General features: G+C 43.3%; 1 protein-coding gene across 1 annotated transcript in view; it reads right to left on the minus strand.

Annotated features, from left to right (window-relative positions):
• Tmem163 (transmembrane protein 163) overlaps nucleotides 1-19,039 on the minus strand; it is a 220,282-nt gene extending 201,243 nt beyond the window's left edge. The window contains exons 1-2 of the mRNA XM_042683511.1: nucleotides 18,672-19,039; nucleotides 12,304-12,423 (exon numbers count right to left, since the gene is read on the minus strand). Coding sequence (XP_042539445.1) covers nucleotides 12,304-12,423; nucleotides 18,672-18,876 — 325 coding nt within the window. The 5' untranslated portion in view covers nucleotides 18,877-19,039. The remainder of the gene's footprint in view (nucleotides 1-12,303; nucleotides 12,424-18,671) is intronic.
• Between the last annotated feature and the right edge of the window lie 1,673 nt (nucleotides 19,040-20,712).

Genomic DNA, 20,712 nt, shown 5'->3' on the forward strand with positions numbered 1-20,712 from the left:
AATGGTCATAGGCTACTCAAATCAAAATTTTCCTTCAAGTCAATCATGAAAGGTGATGATTCTATGAAACCATGTATTTAAAGCTTCCAGATGTATGAGAATAAAAGATATATATGTATATATATTCATACATATGTATGTATTATGTATGTATGTGTGTGTGTGTGTGTGTGTGTGTGTGTGTGTGTGTGTGTGTGTGTGTGTGTGTGTGTGTGTGTGTGTGTGAGGGGTGCTCATATCCTAAATTTTTTGGTTACCCATTACACCCTTCTTTTCATTTCTAATTACTTTTCATTCACTTGTTTTCTGTTTAAGTGAATCTTTCTGGAATCTTTCTGGAATTAAGCCTAATTTATTATTATTAAACGGTTTGGGGATTTATTGACTGTATCTTATCTTTTCTCTTTCATTGATATGTATTCTTAGATATACTGTTTCTATACTCTCTGGTATGTACTTCTTTCTTCTTCGAACAGTTTTGTTCAGTTTTCATTTTCTCATTTTAAGTTCGAAATGACTTGTAACATTTCATGTAACTTTCTTCCTTGAGCTATTTAGAAACATGTTGTTTAATCTCCCAGTATGTCATGTTATACAGGAGCATTTCAGCTATTTTGATTTCAAGCTATCCTTGTAATGCAGTTGTACTGTAAAATACAGGTTCTATGAAAGTTAATGAGATTCTTTTGTGATGATTGAAGTAGTGATTTTGAACTGTTTCATGGTGAAACGTATCTGTTGGATTTATGGTTCTATATTGATCCAGCGGCTCCACTGTTTATTAAGCCAACAGATATAGTTCACTAGTGAGGCACAGAACGTATTTGATAAATTATGACTAGCAGTTTTATGAGTGAAAGAAAATAAAAATTACCAAAATGTACATTTTTTCACATTTATATAATAGTAAGTCTTATACTTAATCTTATACTTAATGTCTTATACTTTTGCCTTTAAGTATCTTGATTACCAACTTGCTTTAGCTAGTATTTGTCAGACATATCATTTTCTTCCCCATAGTTAAGCCATTCTATAATCTCGTTTTTTTTGGGGGGGGGAGGGTCCAGTCGTGGTGCCTGAACTCTGGGCCTGGGTGCTGTCCCTCAGCTCAAGGCTACCACTCTACCACTTGAGCCACAGTGCCACTTCTGGCTTTTTTCTTTTTGCTTATGTTGTGCTGAGGAATCGAACCCAGGGCCTCATGCATGCAAGGCAAGCGCTCTACCACTGAGCCACCTTCCCAGCCCTCTATAACCTCATTTTAAATGTATTAAATGTGTTAGCTCAAATGTATTTAAATGTGTTAATACTATGGCAATAGGTATTTTTAACACAATATGATCTTAGCTTTCTGTTGTGATTTGAGAGTGCTGAAGATCAAACCTATAAATTGTACATGGCAGGCAAGCACTCTACCACTGAGCTACACCCCTGGTCCTTCTTGGACTTTTACCAGATAGAATTAATTCATTTATATATTTTATAATTGCTGAAATATTTGAATTTGCTTTTACTTTTTTCAGTTTATATGCTTTTTTTCTGGGTCGCTTATTTTCCTTCTGCTGTCTACTGAATGAGATACATACTCTAATCCTTTTTTCTCCTCCAGTAGTTCAAAAGGTATATAATTGATCCCTTCTACTAGTTCCAAGATGGTCTCAGATACTTCCAAAAACATGGACTATTCTCTACTTACTCTCTTTCTAAAATCTTCTTGTTCATATTGGAAATTATCCTGTTTTCCATGACTAAACATGAAAAAGAAGAATTATTTTGTTGTATACTCTAAGTAAATCCCTCACATACTCTGTGGTTGACTTGCAATTTCTCATATACTGATTCACTTTGAAATTTTTCATTGCAAAATGTTCTCTTTGAAACTTCCAAAGAAATATGGCAGGACGGTTCTTCACAGTTTTCCACCTCCTCCTGCCCATCCCCCACCCCCGAACGGTCCCCTGAACCTAGGAGTAGAAGGATATTTAAAGAAGACAATTTCATTAAGAAAATAAAAGAGACAACAAAAATAATTTTCAGAAGCTAGAAAACATATGGACAAGCGGTAATCGTTTTAACAAACTCCAGAAAGCAAATTCCAAGCACAGCAGTGTAAAAGCAAAAAGGCAAGCCAATTTGAATCTCAACATACCCTCAAATCCAGGAATTGGTAAGACAAGGAAGTAAGAGAAACAACAGGGAAGGCATTTCAAAGCATATTTACAGAGCAGTTCTCACTGGAGACATGGCTCAGATGATAAGAGTGCTTGCCTACAAAGTGCCATAGCTCAAACACTAGTTTTGACCACAAAAAAAGGAACTTAAGAAAAACATTGCATTTCTCCAGATCCCCTCCTTAACTCTGCACAGAACAGTGACACCCACTTGCCCCAACTCTTGGCAAATAGTTGGGGAGTTATTCTCTAGAAAAGATGCCAGTCTCTTATTTGTAAAACACAGTGTTAGCCAAAAGTGGAGTGCCAAAATTTGTCCCCCAAAGGTCCATGTGTTGACAGTTTGATCTCTAGCTGATGACACTACTGGAAAGTCATGGGTCCCTTATGAGAAGGAGTGTAAAGGAAAAGAAGTGAGGTCATTGAAGGTGTGTCCGGGGAGGTGATATTTGAGACCATGGCTCCTTCCTCTCTCTGTTTCCTAACCTCCATAGTAGCTATGAGCAGCTATATTCCATCATATAGTCTCTGCCATGGTGTCCTGCCTCATTGTGGGTTTAAAAATAATGGAGCCAACCAACCATGAAGTGAATCCTCCGAGGCCAGGAGTCAAAATAAACCTTCAGTTATTTATCTCAGGCATTTTGTCACAGTGACAGAAAACTAACTCACAGAAGAACCAAACTGAAAGTGGCTGACCAAGTGAAGAAGTTTAAATGGAATGAATGCTGATAACCCATCGCTCATCACCAACCCATTGACCAAAGTTCTGGCAGTTGGGTTTACCTGTAGGCAAAGCATCAGAACAGCCTTCTTTGGTGTGCAACCCAAGAAAAAGGATCTGGAAGTAGCAAATGACTTTGCCAGTAAAATAGACCAACCTATACTGAATGCCATCCACATACTCACAGTTCCATCATCCTTATCTGGAGCTTGAATTCAGGACCTAACCCTCTCACCTAGCTTTTTCACTCAAGACTAGCACTCTACCATCTGAGACACACCCTTGTTTTCAACTTTTTACTGGTTAAGTAGAGACAAAAGTCTGCCCACACTGGCAAATTCTGCCAAGCTGGCTGTGAACAATAATCTTCAGATCTCAGCTTCCTGAGCAGATAAAATTACAGTCATGAGCCACTAGCACCCAGCTACCCTTTCTTTTTTTTTTTTTGTCTGTCATGGGGCCTGAACTCTGGGCCTGGACACTGTCCCTCAGCTCTTCAGCTCAAGGCTAGTGCTCTACCACTTGAACCACAGCACCACTTCTGGCTTTTTCTGCTTATGTGGTGCTAAGGAATCAAACCCAGGGCCTCATGCATGCAAGACAAGCACTCTACCACTGAACCAAATTCCCAGCCACTACCCATTCTTAATATAAGAAGATAGCCAAGATCACCACTCACAGAATTGCTCGTAGGATTGACCTAGCATTGAAAGAAGACAATACAAGAAACTGAAAGGTTTTTTTTAACTATTACAAGTATTTTCAGAAACATACAAATGGATCTATTTAAGACAAGAGTTAGAGAAGGACTGGTCAATCCTTTTTCTATGAAGGGCCATTTAGATATTTACAACATCAATAGGGGCCATACAAAATTATAAATATAGGCAGATGGCCACAACCAAGGAGAAGCATTCATGTCTGCCATGAACTGAAAACCATGTACCAAATGAGTTTGATGGCTGTATGCCAGAAGTTCCCCATTCCCATAAAGAAACACATTCAGACAACTAAGAAAAATGCTCAATAATGGAAATAAAAAACTCAATACAAAGGTAGGAAAATTTGAGGAAATTTAAACCAAAATACAAAGCAACATAAAGTTAAGACATGGTCAGATGACAGTGACTTCCACTGTAAGTCCCACATGAAACATTAGCACTCAGAATAATTTAATACTTAAAAAGCAACATTAGAAACCACAGCAGTATGAAGAAAAACCTTCATAATGCCTTTTAAGGAACATTATTTCCTACTGAAATTTTTTCTATCAGTCATCAACCAAGTGTCAAGATACATTACAGACATTTCAGCCAGTACATGCATGACTTGAAAGTTACATCTCCCTGCACCCCTTCCTGAGGAGCTAAAAGAAGATAAGTCACAAGGTAAGCTAGAGAAGAGAAAATTTTGATATCCATGAAAAAGGGAGTCCAATAAGAAAGATAAATACAATGCACCTTGATCAATGAATGTCAAATGGAAATTCCATTGTACAACCACTTAAAAATAGTGTTTAGAGGCTGGGCACTGGTAGCTCACACCTGTAATCCTAGCTACTCAGGAGGCTGACGTCTGAGAATTGTGGTTCAAAGCCAGCCCAGGTAAGAAAGTCCATGAGATTCTTATCTCAAACCACCAGAAAAACAAAACTGGTGCTGTGGTGAAATATGATACTGTCTAGCTGGTACCATCTTGACAATATGGTGGATGATAGAGAATTGGGTTTAAGGAGTGCCATCTTGTCTTTCTGGTGGATGAAGGTAAATTCCCACCCTCAGGTGATAGGCATGCCTGAATTCCTAGAGGCAGGGGCAGGGAGTTAGACAATAGGTTCCGGGAGCTGCCAGTCCTATGCCATGAACTCTGAGACTCTGAAGCAATCTGTGACCCTACCCCTTGACCATGACCCTATTTAGGCCCAAACCAGCTCAGCAGCCATTTTTTTTTTTTTTTTTTTGCATCATGCTCATGTCTCCTGACTCTCTTCAGGTCACCATGACATCCCTCTTCCATTGGAGTTGATCTTCTCTGTTGGGATTGTTTTTCTATTCTTTCTTTACTCTCCTATTCTCATGGCTCAGTTTCCTAGATGTTAAGTGTATTTGAGGCTGCAAGAGTTTAAGGGACATGTGTCTGCCCACAGTTGCTGGCTTTCTAATAAAAGACTCCCGATTTGATCACTTAAAAATGTGGCTTCTCTGTATCTCACAACGGAATTCTGGTATAACAGTGGTTCAAACTGGTATAGGATAACCTTGAGCAAAAGAGCTCAGGGTCAGGGCCTAGGCCCCAAGTTCAAGCCCCATGACCAAAATAATCATAATCATAATCATAATGATGATTTTTAAAACTAAATTTTAAAAAAGAAAGAAAGAAATCCCACAAAAGTGTTTAAAGAAGATGCTGGGATATAGTGGTACACACCAGGTACAAAGAACAACACAATCAAGGTGACACAATAGTTCCAAAGGAGAAATACAATTATCTCTGCATCCATCACACAGAAGTTGAAGTTAAAAGAAAAATACTGCATTGAGTTCATGTAGAAGTGAATTCATAGAAAAGTAAGCATACAAATAGAGACAACTCAAGGAAAAAAAATTAATTTCAAGAAAAAAAGCAGTCGGCAATCACCAGAAGGCATAGTGGGCAGGATTTGAATAGTCATAATAATGAAAACAATACTTCAAGGATGGAAGTTTCAGGAAGTCAGAATGTTTCTGTGAGGCCGGGGTAAAAGAAAAAATATTTCTTACACCTGAAGAAGTCAACAAAGATTGCCTGAACTTGAAAATTTCCAAGAATTAGAATAGCCTAGTGTTTATATAAGTATATAGAGATTTAACTACTGAGATAAGGTAGTTTCTGGTATAACCTTGTTATAATTACATGCATGTTTGAGTTTCAATACTAATACAAAAATGTATTTATTTGGTAACTTTCTACTTCCTCTTTTTATGTCCTTTCACGTGTTTTATTTTGATTATTTAATTTAAACAGCTGCAATATGCTTACATAATATTTTTATAGATTTCTGGAATTCGCTTCTAATCATGCTGGCTGTGATTCTCAATTGTGAGAATTGTGGGAAAATATTTTCTCAGACATTTTCTGTGTGTGTGTGTGTGTGTGTGTGTGTGTGTGTGTGTTTCTGGGATTTGAACTCAGGGCCTTGTGCTGGCTGGCTGGCTTTTTCTACTCTAGGCTGGTATGTTGATCCTTGAGCTATAATCTACTTGCAGATTTTCACTAGTGAATCAGGGATAAGAGTTTCACAGACTTTGCTGCCTAAGCTAGCTTCAAACTGTGATCTTCAGATATCAACCTCCTGAGTAGCTAATCTTACAGGTGTAAGCCACCAGTGCCCAGATTCTCATGCATTTTCCAATGCTAGATTGGAAGCTCATTTTGAGTGGAGTGTCATTCGAGACCTTGTTTCTTTCTGGTACTCTGGGGTTATTTATACCCTATGACCTCATCCATATTAATATCCCAAGACTAACTGAGAAATAGGAGGGGTTCTCAGGCAAAGTAGGGTATGTATCCCTAAAGTAAAGGCCATGGATCGTCTGCTGCATCCTTCTTGAAGGTCCACACTATCTCTTCCCCAGCGGCCAGGAATGGAGCTGTGAGGGTTGCAGCCTCTGCTGGAACCACCCTCCATAGAAGGAACATATTTACTCAATTTGGGATATTGGTTTTTTCTACACAACTGGTGCTTACTAGGGTATGATGTCTATATGACAGCCATATAGACATCATAACCCCAACCTTCTTGCCGAGCCCTGACCCCCATGCAGCCTTAAGTTTTCTACACCAATAGCTCTAGCTCACATCTCATTCTGTTAGGGGCAGTTGGTTGCTGAGGGCTATTGACTCTCTAGCAGGTCAAAGATGTGGTTCCCTGAGTATATCATGTATCTAATGTGGGAATGTAGGGTTTCCTGTTCTACCTTGGTATCTTCTCACCAACCTGCCCACTTAGCTCTGAACTCTGAGGTTGCTCTGCTTTTTGCTGTCCTTTGCTTTTCGGTGTCCTTCACCAGCAGGCTTGCTACAGGTGGATGAATATACTCACCAGCTGCAAGGCAGAATGGTGTTAGGCACAAGTTGTAGAATGTGAAGAACAGCTTCCTTTATGGAGGCAAGTCTCTCCCTCCCTCTGGCTTCATACACTCCTTCCAGATCTCAGCATTCATACATCTCAGACAATAGCAGAGGACCCTGCGAAGTCACCTCTCATCCACAAGAAGCTACAGCAGAAATTCACCTTTAAAGAGACAATTCCCAGACAACTAAGCCACAGCCTGGAGCATGAGCAGATCAGAAAACCTCTTTTTGTCCAACTGGCTAACAAATACCATAGAAAGAATCCCAGAGGCAAGAGGAAAGCCTCACAAATCTGTCAAGGGGACTCTTGATCCTTGAGGCCTGCCCAGACTAACGAAAGCCCAGCTGGGATCATCACCCCACTCCCCTGTGTCCCTGACACCACTGTGTGACAAGAACACCCTCATATTAATACACCCTGGCCACACTTTTAATTAAACACTGTGTGAAGAATGTACTGAGAAGGGAGGCAAACAGGCAGACAGCTGCAGAGACCCCGCCTCCACGCCTGGCTGGAAACAGCAGCTCTTTGTGGCAAGATGTATTCTCTGAACAGGAGCAGGGGGAGAGCCTTGTCAATGGAAACCTGGATCCTTCAGCCCAAGAAGAAGCAGAGGGAGAGGGGAGGAGCACAGGGAACCAAAGAGGGCAGAAGGGGAGGTAATAAGCTCCTGTAACCAGCTATGTAGAGTTGCAAGGCCCAAGATTCATGTCCTTCCTTCCTTCTTTCCTTATTCCTTTCTTTCCTTCCTTCCTTCTTTGTCTACTTCCATCCTTCCTTCCATTCACCTGAGAAGGCCACTATGCCTTTGTCTGAAATCAGTACCTGCAAACAATATTCCCTTCAGCCTGCTATGTCTATGGCAGCCTCCAGAGGGAGATGCCAATACTGACTCCATTCAACTAATATCTGCAGGGCAACTATCTCAGGAACCAGGAACAGAGTAGAGAGGGCAGAGGCCTCCCAACTGTGTACATTAGCACACAAAGCAATATCAAAATGATTCAAGCATTGTGTGCCAAGTGTCTGGTCTATGGTGTCTATGGGGCTTCAGGGGAAAAGGAACATTTGAATTATCCTAGAGGACTATGGAAGGCTTCCTGGAAGAGATAGTCTTTTTCTTGAGGGATGGGGGTGGGGGGGGGTGGTAATACTGATTTGAACTCAGGGCCTTGTACTTACTCAGCTTACTTGCTCACTTCATGTTCTAGCTCTGTATCTACCCCTGTAGCCCTGCTTTTTTGCTAGTCATTTTGGAGATGGAGTCCAGGAGGTTATGATGGTGGCAGTGGTCAAGGGCCAAAGGCATATAAGCCTGGACAAGAGAAAGGGTGTTATTAGGGCATAGACAGCATGTGGCATTGGGAACCACAAAGAGCATCTGTGGGCTGTAGTAGCCAGATGTTGGGAAATGGACATAGATGAGCCCAAAAAGGAAGAACAGAGAAAGATCATGAGGGTCCTCCTGGGAAGCAAAAGGCCAAACTAAAATAGGACCCGGTATTCTGTGTGCTGTCATCTAGCTGGTAGTGCAGGGATGGCTGCCACACAATCGTACATGATAGGGCACAAGGATATGAAGGAAGAACCCAGAGAATTGTCAAGACAAGGTTCCCCAAAGGCAGTTCGGCCTGATCCTCTCTCCTGGCTTCCACCTCTCAGACGTAGCCTCTGTGCTTATCATTCACAGAACACCCTTACAAGGAACAAGTTATCCCACCAAATACCCCCAGGATGTGGCTCACAGCTTCCTGCCCACATCCCCCACTACCCACTGCCTCATCAGAGATCTTTGGAGTACTCTTCTCCTTTTTTCTCTCTCTCTCCCTCTCTATTTAATGGACCTCTCTATCTTAGAAATGGTTTTCCCCTGAGAATGTTGCAAATATATCTTCATTTCCCACAGAACAAGCATCAAGTGCCTAAAAATTAACTTGTACCCAAACCTCAAAAACAGAGAATACATTTTCTCCAATCGTCCTAACAAAGCTATCAACAGTGTGAAAAACCTCAACTGTGGAATAAACTTCTATTCTCTTCCTAGCCTCATGATTAAAACAGATCCTTTTTCACATTTGCCCATAACAGGATTGCCATTTTCCAAACTGCTTGCTGATTATAAACAGAACCCATTTAAAAACCAAACTGAGGCTCCCTCCAAAATATTCCTGGATGAACTACTACTACTTCCAGGATTTGTTGATACAAATCGTGATAAAAATTCAAATGTTGATCATCAGAACAGGGCCAAACTACTCTATTTCCAAGTATTTTCAAACTAGTCCATATACATCTAATTCAATGTACTTTTAAGGACAAACTTTGAAAGTCCACTTTATTTTTCAAACTATACTAGACACGTGAATAACCAATCCATAGCTATTCAGAGGAATTATTCCAAATAACTCAGTGATATTGATTCAGTGAGCTTTAGCATTAAATCCTTTAGAAACCACTCACTTAAGGAAATGGCCGATTGAAAGTATCTACAAATAAATAGAAAAAGGGCAATTCCGAATTCCAACTGGTCATAGTAGGTGTATATCTAAATATCACAAGAAAGCACCCTACCTGCACTCAGCAAGAAAAAGTCCAGAGGTAGCCTAAGGTCTCAAAACTTGAAACAGTTTCAAAAAAAATAGATGGAACCTAAGCCTAAACTATTAGGTAAACTTTATTATTTTTTAATAACTATTCCTCTTCCACCTAACCTTAAAAAGAAAAGTGAGGCAAATTTATAACATTCTTGAGTACTGATCCCATTTGAGGGTGGGTCATTTGCTCACCCCTTCTTTTACTGCCAAACAGAAAAAAGACATGACCATAAATACAGTGTCTTTCTCTTCATCATTATTAACAGCCCCTGACAACACACACACACACACACACACACACACACACACACACACACACGCATGCATACATGCATGCATAAACAAAAGCACACAGTCCAATAAGTTCTCTGATGGAGGTGAGGGGAGGGGGAAAGCAGAGTGTTCTTGTGATACTCTATTTTTTTATTAGTGTAAACTATTGTATAAAGGCGTTCATTGTGACAGTTACATGCATGTATATAATATACTTTAATCAAATTAACCCTACTTACAACACTCTTGAAAAATGATTGCCATTTATGGAATGTACACTTTTCCTTTAGATACTAATTTAAATGTAACTTCAAATTTGCTTAATTTCTGTTTTTCTATGCGTTTAATTTCTGCTTGTTTTCTTCCCATTTTAACCTATGGAAAGTTTACCACAAATGTCAACCAACATGTTAATGACACTTTGAGAGAGATTTTATACATTTCATGTTCTAAATATATTAAGGAAACTAAAGGGTAAAGCAACAATTCTATCAACGTAATCAGAGACCAGCCCAAGGGTTTAATAACTGAAACACACACACACACACACATACACACATACACACACACAGTGTGAAGTTACTCTAGAGTTAAAATGGGGAAGACTATAATTCATCTTCTTCAGGTTTTGGTTTACTAATCAGAACAAGGAAATTTGAAAATGAACTGTCTGGATTATAGAAAAGAACACAGGTCATGATATGCTATGTCAATGTCCATATTTACAGGCAAGAAGTCAGATAGGTTAAATTGAATATTTGCTGAAATAATGGGGTGCAATCATTTTCAAAAGGAAAAGGAAATCCTTTGCACAAAGCGACAGTCTAGCTCTTTGTGTGCATTATACATGCCATTTCCTATTAAAGAAAACAGGACATTTTTAAGATAACATGGAAAGCCAAAATTTCCTCATAAGTTCTCCCAATTATGAAGTTTAAACATCAAATGTGACAGTATTCTCTTAAAGGAAGGTTCTCTCCTGACTTCTTCTTGTTCAGGGCCTCCTTTCAAACACTCATAGGATAAAGTCATAACAGCTTTATAGGGCACAAGGCCAGGGCTGAGTAACTATTATTCCATCTGTAAATCGCCTCCCTTCATCCCATTCCTCTTTTCTTTACATATGGAAATTACCGTGTCAAATCCTGAGTCCCCTACCAGCCACCACTGCCAAATTACCCTCCAGGGACATCAGGGGCTTGTTATTCTTGTTTCAACATTAAAAAAGGGGGGGGGGAGAGGGGATCAGAATTCCACTTGATTAGATTTCTGGCTCACTGGTAAATGTTTATTCTCTGAAATGCATTACCCTCTGCTTCTAAATGCTGGAGTTTTTTTTTTTTCTTTAGAGCCAAGATATGGCATGGTGTTTCCAATATGAATGGCTTCAAGTAATATATGCCCACTTTTGAAGGGAGCATTTGGTCAAATTCTAATATTCTCTCTTGGGATCCAATTTCAACTTCCAGCAGCAGACCTAACCTGGCAGAATAGAATTTTAAATAACATACACAGAACCAGAGCTTCTAATAGTTACAGTCCATTCTCCTCCTGCTCTGAGATGCCTTATATGATGTTTGTTATTATTCTATAGAATTCAGGTCCTAGTGTTAGTATAAATGTATCACAAAACACAAAAGATAGTCCCCTTTTTCTAAGCATTAAAAACAAAAATAATAAAGAAAAGCAACAACAACAAAAAAAATCCTATGGTTTTTTATCAAGGTTGAGCTGTAGTTGTCCCTGCTTATGTTTATGAACCATTGCTCAATCAATAAGAAGAGTACATGCATATTTCCACAGGCTGCAAACGTTCCCCAAGAAAACACATGTCAGCGGGCTTCCTAATTCCCAAATAGGATTTTCTATAGGCAGGAATGGTTCCACTTTTGTTTCCCTTGATTGTAATGAATTCTTTCATTTCTGTGACCACTGAAAATTTGAGAGAAGGCCCTTCCATTTTTCTTTCTCAAAAATGGATGTGTGATTTTATTCCAAACCTTTCGCAAGATACAATGGGGGTGAGGCAGAGTTCGAGCTCACTGCAATATTGCACTCATCTTGTTGCATTAGGCTCAAAATACGAATCTCAAGGATATATATTGTCACATGTCAGCCCAAGCTGAAAGCATCCACCAAGAACTATTTTCACTATTCCACTGGCAACCACATCTACTTCCACAATCCTGCATACTGATGAGTGCCAAGGCTCTCAGTACGGCTCTGTCTCTTTTTCATAATATCTTCTCCCTCAGCAGAGAGAGAAGCCATCTTACTAATTTATAAGTACCTTGACTAGCCTACCATCTAAAAAAAAATTCACTCATCAATAATAGTCAACTAAAAGCAAAAGCATATCCCACAGGGGTTAGAGAATAAGACAGGCAACACCAGCCCATATCGATCAGCAAGATTCCTGATACTCACTGAAGGCAGCCACTGCAAGGGCCAGGGTGACAATAATGGAAAGCCAGGAGACCCACAATGCCTTCTTTCTGTAGTTCTGGGCTTCATGAGGTTTCAGCCGGGTGCTGCTTTCTAGTAAGCCTGACCAAAACAAAACAAAAGAAAACAAGGAGAAAAGGAAGTTAGATATTTCCTTATTAAGAAACCCACAGCCAGAGCTACAATTTCTTATCCAAAGATTACAAACTGACAGCCCGTGGGCCAAGATGTGTTTTTGTTTGGCACATACTGTGTTTTCACAATTAGGAGGTTTCACATGAAAATCAAGCTTTCTGCCATCCCTCAAAAAAAAAGCACAGGCTCTGGCAATATGGGGCATGGATTTCTACAGAATGACAGCAACTGGCCTCTTTAGCAGAATACCATACATCCCACCACTCCCTGATGTGCCACACCAGGCCTTTCCCTCATCTCCACACTAAGTTACTTGGCTCAGGTAGCAGCTGCTCCATCCAACAAGGCCATTTTGGTTCAAACAGCACAGCAATTACTAAGGAATTGGGCTCCTTGGCTGTGGTACTGATTTGCCTGGACCCACCAGCACATCCTCAATTGCAGAACTGGATTCTACCCAAAGCAAAGAATCATGGGCTGTAAGAATCCTCCCCGTACCTCCTGACAACTAACAGTAGAAAATGGACCATTTAACCACAACTGACAGTAGCTGTTGGGCCCAAATTATATGACGTATTTTTCTTCCTTCTTCTCCTTGTACCAAGCACATACCAAAATGTTCTCAGGATATTAAAGTAGAGTAGACCTGCGAAAGCCAGGGTAGTTTCCTAGGCAGGCCATCTGGTAACATAAATACATTTTCTTTTTGTCTCCTGTACATTGCATTGTGACAATACCCAGGCAATGCTCAAGCTTTAACTGCCTGGGGTCAGAATGGACTTGATGATTTATATTTCTTTATTTCTTTCTTCTCCTTTGAAAATTCATCATAGAATGCATTTTATTTTTATTCACATTTTTTATCGTTATTATAAAGGTGGTGTACAGAGGGATTAAAGTTACATAAATCAGCTAATGAGTGCATTTCTTTTTGGACAATGTCACCCCCTAGAATGCATTTTCTTAGTTGCAGAGAGAATCAAATTTTCAGCCATGCATTCTATCTAAGCAGAAGGTCATTATACCAGCTCTGGCTACACAATCCACAACATTCCTCTCAGAGGCTGAACAACCTCTTCACACCAGCTTCAGAAAAAGAAGAAATTGGTCATCAAAGCTTAGGGGCCCATTTTAGAAAATGCCACAGTGTAAGGCATAGCACACCTATGCATCACCTCATTTGTCTCATTGGCCCCACACTATGCTTCTAGTTGCTACAGGGCAGAAAGGGCGTGGTATTTATCCTTGCCCATAATAAGGGACAAGGCTGACACATGTACAGTACAGAGACAGGTTAACAGGAGAAAAAGCACAATAAATGTGTTAGTTTGATGTGACATGGGAGCCTTCAGAAATGAAGACCCAAATATACAGGGAGAGCTATTTTTATGCTTAGGTTTGATGGGAAAAAAAAGGATTGTACTGAAGAAATAGTATGATTAAATAGTAGTAAACTTCAAAGGGAAACTGAGCAAGGCCTGTCTGTCTATTCCCTTCTTGGTATGGGGCATAATCACTTTTGGAATCAGGGTCTTGTGATTGACCTGCTATTAAACAAGGGAGGTCAGAGATCTCTGTGATCAGCCCTTACACAGAAAAGAAAAGGGAAGTGAGGGTAATATTTCTAAGTTTTTATGATACTCTGTGAGGAAGTTCTGCTTTCTATGAGCCACCTTGGGGAAGAAGAATTCTAGTTTCTATGGACTGCCTTGGGATAAAAGGGGGACCAGGAGGAAGAAGGGCAGGAGATCAGAAGAGACAGTGCTTTCTAACACCTTTCAAGATCCTTAAAGTCAGAGTCCTCAGCATTTCAATGTGCTAGACTCATTTTCTGAGCCTCCACCAGTGCCAAAAAAAAATGCATTCTGCCCATATATATGAAATACATAAAAAACAAATACACCATAGAAATTCCTTAGTTCCATTTATAACCTAGCCACATGCATCCCTGAATAGGCCCTGAACAAACAGGAATGTAGGGAAGGCTGCTTAGTGAACTCTGTTCACAGCCCAGAGAATAATTGTTAAATAACTGAAACCTGCGGGTTGTCACCTGTGGGTGAGAACAGGAAATATTATCTCCATCTCCACCATCTCACTGTACGGTTTTCCCAAAATCTTCCTTCATAAGTGCATCTAGATGGGAAAAACCAAACACAAAAAACCATCTCTCCTGTTAAATTCCACCCTAAAGGTGAAAATACAGGAAGTCATTCTTTGTTTACTCCTCAGGTACTGAGTTGAGATTTTCAACTACTTTCACCCAAGTGAAGCTATAATTTAGAAGCAGCTCACACACACCCCTGATCATTTATTTTCCTTTTCCCAGATGAGGTATTAAAAAAAAAAATCTTCCTTTCATCCTGGCCAAGAGAAATGAATTTGTAATCTTCATGTTCAAACTCAAATAAGTGGCTCATTTGCTATGTATTTTGGTTGCAAATATCCAAGGGTTTTAGCTACAGGGTGAGAAAGAGTAAATGCAAGGAAGAGTTCTTTTAGAAGTAGTTTTCCAAAAGGTAAGGTCAGAAAAGATCATGTTAAGCCAAGTGAACCCCAAGATAGGGACACAAGTGGTTTTATTTCTTCCTTGCTATTGTTTCTAATGTACTTATAAGGTATCATGTGATTTTTTTGTTGCTTTGTATGTCCCTCCCCCTGTTTTCACTGTATTTGATGTTGGTATAATTTGGGGAGGGGAAGGGGAAAAACTGTTTAAATAGGGATACAGGTGGACCCATTGCAACAATGAGATATATAAGACGCTATGTAGAATAATGAACTTTACAATTTAGTTGGGGGTGAGGGGGGGTGTAGCTGAAGAGGTGGGAGGGAAGGGATGGTAGGGGAAAAACAAAGGAGGAGGCAACAATGCTGGATAAGAAATGTACTCATTACCTTGCTCATGTAACTGTAACCTCTCTGTATGGTATTTTCAGGATAAAAAACTTATTTTTTTAAAAAAAGGTAACAACCATGGCCTAAGATTTCCATTTGCCAAATGCCATATTTTTTCCTAAGTCAGCTGCTTTCAAGAATACCCGGTCCTGACCACACATGTGGACCTGACCCACCAAGGGTCAGCATTCCCAGCAACAGACAGATGAGAGCCTCCTGGCTATGTTACCTGCTACGGTGACATTGGTTCTCTCAGCAGTGGGATAGAGGTTCTTGCCCCAATGTGTTCTTTGGTGCCTTCCCCATTTAAAAAAAATTTTTTTAATTTAATGAAGTAACTGCAATGGGAAAACTACTCCAAAGAAGAATATCCCCCATTTCTATCCAATCTTTACTTAGTCCCCTCTGGTTTTCCTACCTAAAAACATAGCCAAATGGAAAACATTTTCTTCTTAAAGGGGAATGTGATGACTTACAAAAGCCCAGCCTAAATGAATGGTCTATACACAGTTATCTCTACACCCATGCTGGATGCATGCACACTCACACTCACAAGCCACAAAGATGTGATGAGAATTCCCTGAAGTTTCTAAGAAGCTGTACTTCAGAAGAAGAAGTGAAGTAGCCTGGAGAGGCAGAACTGTGCCATAGGAATTAAGGTTTCAGATCTGTATGCAGGTTTGGAACCCTCCTAAGCACAGGTGGCCTCCACATTTACATTTCTAACCTCAACACTCAAATTTACAATTTTACATGACAATACCAAGCATGTGATTTTATTCGTGTTGGGTTGACCCTCTATTGGGGTAGATGCACATTTTCACTGTGTTCTCTTTTTTTAAAAAAAATTGTTTTTAGTTCTCTACAAGAAGAGGAATTTCTATTAGATATAAAGGGAAGGGAAAGAAGTATTAATCCCTACATATCTTAAACCACCGAGCTCCCTGAACAAAAGGCTGAAGGAAATAGCACCGTAATGACCGACATTCTGAGCTAGCTAGGTTTCTGGGAACCAGCCCTTCTAAGGGGAGTATGTTTCCAAACACTGGATTATAAAGCTAGACTTTGATTGGAGTTCGAAGCAGTCTTCAATAGGGTCCTAATAGATCAAAAGGAAGTTAGCACATAAGAGACAGCTAACTGTCAGTAGCTATCAAGAGGAACCCCCCCCCTCCCCTTATAACCAATAAGTATTTGAGTAGAAGAAAGCCAGCCCTGGCTGGATGGAGAACCGCACAGCAGGTGACTGCAGAGGTTTCCTCTTCCTGGTCCCTAGCACCATTAAGAAAGAGGTCACAGCATTCAAACCATTCTCAAGGGATATCAAAAATCAATTCTGCAAAGATGAAGCCCCATAAGAAAAAAAATTAACACAAATACAAAATATTACAATAAACCTCCCCCCAGGTAACCTTCTAATTTATTTAGCCAAAATGACTCCCTTATCATTATTAACTCTTTGCGATCAAAAGTGGATCAAACAAAAGAATGTCACACTGACTTAGCTAGCTCGCCAGGGCACCAGGCACTGGGTTCCTTGGTGGGCAGGATTCATCCTAACAGAGACTCTGTGTGTGATATGCAATGCTTTCACACTAAGACAGTTTATGAACAGTGAATGCTTTCAGGCGGCAATATAATGGAAAATGAAATTCAGTTGACCACTAGCAAGTAACCTTAGGAATGAATTCAGAAAGACTTTTTTTTTTTTACACTTGTGCGTGAACTGCTAAATATTAACCGACTCTTGTTCTTTTTCCCCCTCCCATCATTTTCTGGGATGGGGAGAAAAGGCCAGGTCTTACAGATGACCTGCAATGCTACAAAATTCAGCTCAAGCTGGGCTTCCTTCTTCAATAGAAAAAAAAAATGTTTTAATCTTAATATTCGTTTCAGGGCCGAAGTCATTTACACACCCTATAATGCAAAGTGACAGGTTTGGCTGGGTGCTAGTGAGGTCACCAGTCCCGGGCCCCCAAAGGCTTTGCAGTTCTGTGAGAACACAGGAGAAACTGCACCAGAGGTGCAGAACTCGTTGCAACTGGAGCAGCTCCAGGCATTTGCGCCTGGGAACCGCTCGTCCCACGTTTATCCTATTTCCACAAGCTACACTTCGGAATTTCTGAGGAGAAAGAGATCGTGCATCCCAATACGAAAAAAAAAAAATTAAAATGTACAGGAGATACTAAGAATAGGACAGAAACCTGCTAAGACGAAAATACATAAACCTTCCACAATCGACAAAATGAAGATATCAAGAAAAGGAAGGTGCCAAAAGCCACCTCCTTCCCCACCCCTCACCGCCCCCCACCCCTGGGCTGCAAGGATTAGTAGCAGGGCCATTGATTCTTTGCGAGGGTTGGGGAGGGCATTTGGAAACCACGAAAGGTGTGGGTAGATACGATCAGGAGCCGGCTCCGTCCGCTAGGGATCCAAGTCGAAAGGAACGAGGGCGGGATGGAAAAGGGCTGACACGCGGGAAGGGACGAGGGAATCCTCCCGCCCCAGGAGGACAACTCAAAGGAGGCGAAAGGTAGAGTTTGTCCCCCCAGGAGGCGGATTTGTGCGGGGAGTCCGCGGCCGGTGTGCGGGAAGGGGTTCCCGAGGGCTGGAGACGCGCTGTCCGGGAAGCACCGGGTTTCAGTGGCACCCATCCAGATGAGGTTGTAGCCCGAACGCAAACGTCACAGCCCTCGGGCCCCATCATCACGAGGCAGGGCAGTGACCACTGTGACCCCAGGAAGGGTCGGGCCCACCCAAATCCAGAAGCAGGTCAGGATCGAGCGAGCTCCCTTTATTTAACCCTTCCTGGTGCTGGCATCAGATCCGCGGCCACCGGGAGAAACACCTGGCCCGAGGGAAGTTTTCCCGGGTGGTCCGCAGAGCCAGGATCGGGAATCACAAAAGACGACGCCTCGAACCCGGGTCCGATCGCGCTGAGCGGGGTCCGCAGTCCCCCATCCCCCCGGAGCCAAGCGCTCCCGGGGCCAAACACCCGCTCCCGCAAACTTTTCCCGTGCGCGCCGGAAGGGTCGGGGACGGCCGAGAGGAGGGCGCGAGCCTGGCAGGCCGGGGCCCCCGGAGGGGATCGGAGGAGCCGCCGCCGCCGCCGAGGCCGTGCGGACCGCGGGAGGTGGGGCTGCGCCCTGGCCGGGAAGTCCGGGCTCGGCGCCCCCCACCCCCAGCACCTCGCAGACGCGGAGCCCCGCACCTGTCTAGGTCCTACCCCAGATCAGGGAGAGGCGGGACCGAAAGTCATCCTGCCTTGCGGGCCCGGCTCGGGGAAGGGGCCCCGGCCAGGGGCGGTGCCCGCTCACCTCGGTCCTCCAGTCCGTCGCTGAACTGGCCGCTCTCGCTGATCCGCGGCTGCCGCTCCTCCTCCGGCTGCGGCGGCTCGCGCGCCGGGGGACTCAGCCCGCCTGGGCAGGAGGCGGCAGCCAAGGGCGCGTGGCCCCGGGGCGGCGGCGGCGGCACTGCGGGGCCCGGGGGGCTCCCGCGCTCACTGCCAGTGGCCGTCTCCATGGCGCGGAGCTCCAGATCCCAAGGGCGGCGACGGCGATGAATGCGGCGGGGACTGAAGTCAGAAGTGCCAGCCGCCGCGGCTCGGGCGGAGGAGGGACGGGTGGACCGACCGCGTGGAGACAGGGAGGGCGGGCGCGGCGGAGTGGAGGTGCTCGCAGGCGGGGGCAGGGGGCAGGTCTGAGAGCCGCAGGCCAGCGAGGCTGGTGGCGAGGCTGAGGCCGCGCTGTCGCCACGCGCCCCGCCTCTGGGGGCAGGTGCGGACGGCAGGGACCCGCCCCGAGGCCCCCCCCCCCCGAGCCCGAGCACCTGGGTCAGGGCACCCAGGTGCGTGAAGAGGGAGGGACCCAGACAGACTGGGTACGCTGAGATCACGGGACCACTGGGGGCCTGGGAATCCCGGGCGGCTCCTGCAAGGCTTGGCGAGGGCGTGACTAGGGGCGCGCCCCATGCGCGCTGCGGATTGGTGCCCAGGAGAGCCCGGCGGACCCGATGTCTCCACGTTCCTCGAGGCCGGTCAGTGGCCTCTCGTGGGCAGGCGAGCGGGCAGCGCCCCTCATCTGGCATCTTTTTTCTTGCTGAGCCTCTCGAGGCTTCAGACTGTACGGGTCTCCGCCTGCCTAGGCCGCCACCCTCATCTCCGGGAAACGGGATTCAGCGGCCCCCCAAGTCTGCGGTTGATTGCGTGCTCTTGAAATGCTTTAACTCTGCCCTCAGTTTCCCTGGATCACCAGCTAGCCTAGGGATGGAGTCTCTGTTGGACCAGCAAGCGCTCTAGCAGATGCCTGGAGTTCCCCATTGTGACCCTCCCTGGGCCTTTTCCTACCCATTCATTTCTTGCTCCGAACACCCGGGATCCCGGACTCAAGTCGAAGCCTTCCCTAAAAGTCTGTCTCTGACCACAGGGAGCTAGTGGTCCCCTTGCACGGCCAGGCGCGTCTGGCCAGCTGTGCCGCAACCTACCCCGTGCGCCTGCTCCCCTGAATCCCAGAGAGGCGCAGCGGGAAACCTGCCGCTTCACAGGCTGAATTTATATGTAATAGCATCAACGAGATTTCATCTTTAGGTTTATATCAGTGTCTAAATTTAATCTGAGGACTCCAAAATGCCAATTCCTCATTTAAAGGAATCCATCCTGTTTTCTAAATAGTAACCGGTTTCCGTGCTCATTTCCGCTAGGCTTGCGATTGGAATCAGGGCAGGATTTAAATGCCTTTGCCGTGGTGCAATGGGAAGATCACCTGATAGAAGACCAGGATCTCATTTTATTTTGTGTTTTATTTTGGTGGTGGTTGGGTTGAAATTGATGTGAGTTGACTGACTGGCTTTGACCACTGATTTCTTCCCGTCTGAAAGCTCATTTTAGAGGTAAAAGAATATGATTACTGGGCCCAAAACAATGAAAATTCTCCGCATGAAATCTAGTTTTGTCTTGCAAAGTAGATGGTCCTTCAGCTATAGTTTAAAAACCCTCCATCCCTTCACCTCCTGGATTTTGTTCCTCCTGTTTATCCTGTCAATGGACATCATAGAATTACATACGAAGAATGAATGAATAATAAATAAGAATGGCCGGGTGCTGGTGGCTCAAGCCTGTAATCCTAGCTACTCAGGAGGCTGAGATCTGAGGATCACGGTTCAAAGCCAGCCGGGGCAGGAAACTCTGTGAGACTGTTATCTCCAATAAACTGCTAGGAAGCCGGAAGTGGCGCTGTGGCTCAAGAGGTAGCGAGCTAGCCTTGAGCTGAAGAGCTGAGGGACAGCGCCCAGGCCCAGAGTTCAAGCCCCATGACCGACAAAAAAAAGAAGAAGAATGAATGAATGAATGAATACTAGAGA

Source organism: Dipodomys spectabilis, unplaced genomic scaffold, assembly GCF_019054845.1.
Source record: "Dipodomys spectabilis isolate Male_0828 unplaced genomic scaffold, ASM1905484v1 ptg000081l, whole genome shotgun sequence".
NCBI lineage: Eukaryota > Metazoa > Chordata > Mammalia > Rodentia > Heteromyidae > Dipodomys > Dipodomys spectabilis.